A 4,566-nucleotide genomic window follows, 5' to 3' on the forward strand; every position below is an offset into this window, starting at 1 on the left:
GTCTCCACTTTATTCATATGATATTTAATTAAGTTCCCCAGAGCCCTAACTAGGACACAGAGCCCTAACTAGGTCACAGCCCCATTGGGTATGACCTAGTTCTATGCCTGTTACATACATTTATGTGACTCCCTTTCCACAAATTTGTTCTTTAGCCAACCAGCCTGGGCTGCCTCCTTCAAACAATATTCCCACACTGCCCACACATGTACCTCCTTACCCATGTCTTGGCTCATCTTGTCTTTCCCACCAAGTTCCCTTCCTCAAATGGCAGTTCCTCTCCCAGCACAGCTTCTATGAGGTCTTTACACTCTTCACACTCTGAGAAAAGACAAACATACCTGCCTCAGTGGAAAGCTGGACATGCTCTGTGGTCACTGCCTACAGGGGAGAGGAGGATATATCCCAAGGGCAAAAGTAACCCCAGTACCAAGCTTCACCCTGGGATTCCCATGTTTTTACTCCTCAGTGCCCCGATGACTCCCCATTTTAAATATGAGGAAAGAAAAACTCATAGGCAAAGACACTAGACAAGATGATTCAAATGGAATGAGGCAAAGTCAAAATTCGTATCTCCTGAAGTCTGACTCCAAATCTTACGACACTTTATGAAGCCTCATAGCTTCTTGAGTAAAATATTAATGTGTGTCATGAGTAGTGATTTCCTGTATATTTGGGAGAACATCAAAGGACTATAGGACTGATATTTCTTCTGTGTTGAGAGTTTCAATAATACCCCGATATTTTAAAGATTTAAAATTTGATCTGGACACAATGGTGTAAAAAGTGTACATGGGGAAAACATCTAAATAACATATGCCCAAAAGCTAATAGGTGGTGTTAGATTAGCGGGAGAACCAACACATAGTGTTTGTCATGGTACTATTTTAGTAGATTTTCAAGCGTTATCATCATGTAATCATCACCACTATCCAAAGAAGTAGGTACTACTCAATATTACCAGTACAGATGAGGAAACCGAGACACAGAGACAGTTTAACAAGTTAGACTTGAACCCAAGAAATATGGCTCTAGGATATATGTGCTTTAATCACTGTGCTATATTACCTTTATACTAAGGTCTTGAATGATACATTTCTTATTCTCCAGCTTTAAAACTTTTGCCATACAATTGTACTATGAAACTAATGAACGGTGTAACAAGTGCAGCTTTTTCTATACCCCAAAGCTCATCTTTTCACTTTTTTTTTAAAAACAAAGTAGGCTTTAATTTTTATTTTTCTGTCTATGACAGTAAGTTGGATAGCAAATTTTACTTCCCATTGATTTATTGAAATATAATTGTAGAAATTGGAAAACAAACTCAATTTCAAGGTTAGCAAGACTCCTCCTCTAACATTCCTGTTGCTTTGTTTCCACATTTCCTTCAGTCATTATAGCTCCTCCCACCACCCCAATCAGCCTGGCCTGCTACTTAGACTGGTGATCTCAGCCTTTTTCTTACTTTGGCCACGTATCTCCTGGAGATCCACCTGGCATTGCTTACTCTCTGCAAAGTTCATATTCATGGAAAAATAGAAAGGATGTTATAGAGCCTTTGATTTTCTTGGAACACCTTCAATCCAACTAGAGTGTAAGGAATGGTGTCTTTGAACTTTTATGGGAAAAGAATCTTTCTCCAGACATCAAGACTTCCCTCAGTGTCTGCTATTAAAGTTCTTATCTCCAGATATCTGCGACTCAGATGGGAACAGATGGTGCTAAGCTCCTTCCTCCTCTCCTCATGGTGTTGACACAGTGCTTTGCAAATGGGTGATCAGTAAAAGTTTGAAATGTAACCTGAGACATTCAAAACAACAGTGATGTTATGTTTGTAGAAGCTGACACATTATTGAAAAAAGACAATTTAGTGCCTGAACCAAGATTTCAGTCTCTAATTCCTCTCTATATCATCCTTGCAAACTTTACCCCTTTGAGCTTCAGTTTTTCCATCCTCAGTAAACTGAGTAATAAATAAATAAATAGTAATAAATAAATAAAACAAATAGTAATAAATAACCAGTATACTAACTCTACTTCCAGAAGGAAGTATAGTCAGGAAAAAATTATTTTTTATGACAAAAAGGAAGAAGAAGATCTGAAGATTGCTTTGCTTCACCAAGGAGAATGGATGATCGTTTTTCACTTAGGTGACCATGCCGCTTTATGACTTACTGTATTTCTGCAGGTGGTTGGCCAGGGTGTATGCAGTAGCTTTGGATGTGAGATATTTCTCTGTGAGGTCTTGGAAGTTCTGTTTGCTTTTTTCCTGCTGAGAGCATAAGTACTGGTTGGCTTCCAGGATGTTCATATCTTCTCTTGGATCTGAAGAAGAGGTGAGAGATACTACCATGCTGAAGCCTGTGGTAGAATTAGAGCCAGGACTTGGGAAGAAGAAACCAAAGCATAATATATTAAAATGAATAAATTATGGAAATAGTTGTACTATTCAGGTAAATCACTAAAAATCATTGAACTATACAATTATAATGGGTGGATTTCATAATATTTAAATTATACCTCAATAAAGTTTCTTCACATACAAAAGGGATTTAAACAGGTATAAAGAAGGCAGATATGATTCATAACTTACTTTCTGGATAAACTGTTTCAGCATCCCACAACTCTGAAAATCCTTAACCACAAAAGTAAGGCACAAGATGTCTAAATCCTGTAGCGCAGGCTTTGAAAAGAATGCCAGAGGTAGGAACCAGAGTGCCAGGTGATGGTCTGGAGTCATAATTACAGAATTATAAGGTGGGTATGTCATGGAATCCTAGGAGCCCCTGCCTTCCAGATACTTAGGCCATGTGGACATACAAGGCCTTCTGGTGTCAACTGAAGATTCCCACTGATGGGGACTGCTCCCTCAACTATCATTTTCAGTATTTGCATACCCTTGTGACAATACCACAGACCAATCTCTTTCTAAAATTTCAGCATGTTTTCTTTATTATTGCGAGTGCACAGAAAACATCAAGGAATCAAAATTTTCCCATATTCTTTCATTTTCTTAAGGATTGTTTCAATGTCATTTTCCTCAAAAAATTTAAAGCTTTCAGATAATCTTGGTGTTCTTTTGCTCTTCTTTAATTTTAATACCATTTTAATTTTATAAGAAAAAAGTTATAAGTATAATATTTAGCTCAGTATCTGAATAATTATAAGACTTTTATTCCTGTATCTTAATATTCTTCTTGATAAGTTGGTGTCTCTCCCCACCCACTGGTGAACATGTTGACTTTTCATTTAACTCAAAGATAAGTTTAATATCCATACCTCTAAACCCTACCCTCCTATGCATGAATTTCCAGGTGTTTTAATCTCTCTCTACATATTTTGCATTTGCCACTTATGAATTTCATTCTAGTTCCAGAGGATCTCCTTCCATTTTGTCAAAATCATTGAAATAGTTTATGTATATATTTTTAAATATAGATAGTGGTCATCTAATTTGGAATGACTCATAAACTGTTACTTTTCTTTATGTTTGAGCAATCTGTATGGGACACTGACTAATCTTAGACTTCCAACCTCTCCAGAATGGTGAGAAATATATTTTTCTTGTTTATGTGCCTACAGTTGGGATCCAGCTCCTTATCAAAGCTACAGTTCCCAGTTGAGGTCTGAAATCCAAAACTGTCTCTGTAAAGAGGTCACTATGGTCTAATGGCAGCTCTGAGACTTGACTACTGAGAATCTTCTAAGACAAAATTTCTAGAAAACTTCCTCCAGGGAGTTTTCTTAGAGGGATTTTTGCTGACCTTTACCCCAGCTGTTACTCTAGAACTGATCAGACTGAATTTAAAATCCAGATATTAGAGAATATCCTGGGAAGATGACGGAGTAGGAAGCACCAGGTATCTAGATAATAATTATACTGGGAGAGAGAGGCAAGATGGCGATAGCATAGGTGAACTGGTGAGATTCTCTGAACGTGAGTTCCCAAAAAGGCTATTACTTCTCTTCCCCCATCCCCCAGCCCACCACCAACCATGCTGGTGCCAGGCCCGGGAACTTCAGTCCCACGCAGGGACAGATATTGCGCCCCCCACCACTGCTGCTGTTCTACTGCATGTGTGGAAGTCTCCAGTCCCAGCCCCCTCCAGATCCCTCCCCAGCTGCATTGTCTCCAGCCCAGGCACCTGGCACCAAGCCGCCGGTCACACAGGGAGGTTCTGGGCGCCCACCCCTCAGAGACACCAGTCCCATTCCTGGCTGAAGTACTCTGTAGGGGGCCCAGCACCACTCTCACCACTCACCGCCTGCCCTTTGGAACTTTGGAGCTCTGGAACTCTGGGTCCACCCTGGCTGAGGCACTCAGCATGAGACCCCAAGCTGGAGGACCCAACAAGCGGAGAAAGACAGATCTACTTAAACTTCCTCGCCATTCTCCAGGCAGAGACTTCCATTGCCCCACCCACCTATCAACAAACTTTACCTCATTTCCTAAGGCCAGATACTGCAGCCTCTTGCCGCTGCTATTCCACTGCATGCTGGGAGTTTTGGGTCCCTGCCTCCTCCGGCTCTCTCCCCGGCTGTATTGTCTCCAGCCCAGCACCCAGC

At 40.4% G+C, this 4,566-nt stretch overlaps 1 protein-coding gene across 1 annotated transcript; it reads right to left on the reverse strand.

The window, feature by feature from the left end:
- Positions 1 to 250: 250 nt before the first annotated feature.
- LOC110595874 (neuroblastoma breakpoint family member 6-like protein) lies at positions 251 to 2,353 on the reverse strand (the record flags this gene model as incomplete). Its single annotated transcript, XM_021713935.1, has 2 exons — positions 2,176 to 2,353; positions 251 to 321 (listed from the first exon to the last, which is right to left on the reverse strand). Coding segments are annotated over exons 1-2 (249 nt in total), but the record flags the coding sequence as incomplete, so codon positions are not given.
- Between the last annotated feature and the right edge of the window lie 2,213 nt (positions 2,354 to 4,566).

This window comes from Carlito syrichta, unplaced genomic scaffold (assembly GCF_000164805.1).
Source record: "Carlito syrichta isolate Samal-C Ts95f unplaced genomic scaffold, Tarsius_syrichta-2.0.1 Scaffold304904, whole genome shotgun sequence".
NCBI classification, from domain to species: Eukaryota; Metazoa; Chordata; class Mammalia; order Primates; family Tarsiidae; genus Carlito; species Carlito syrichta.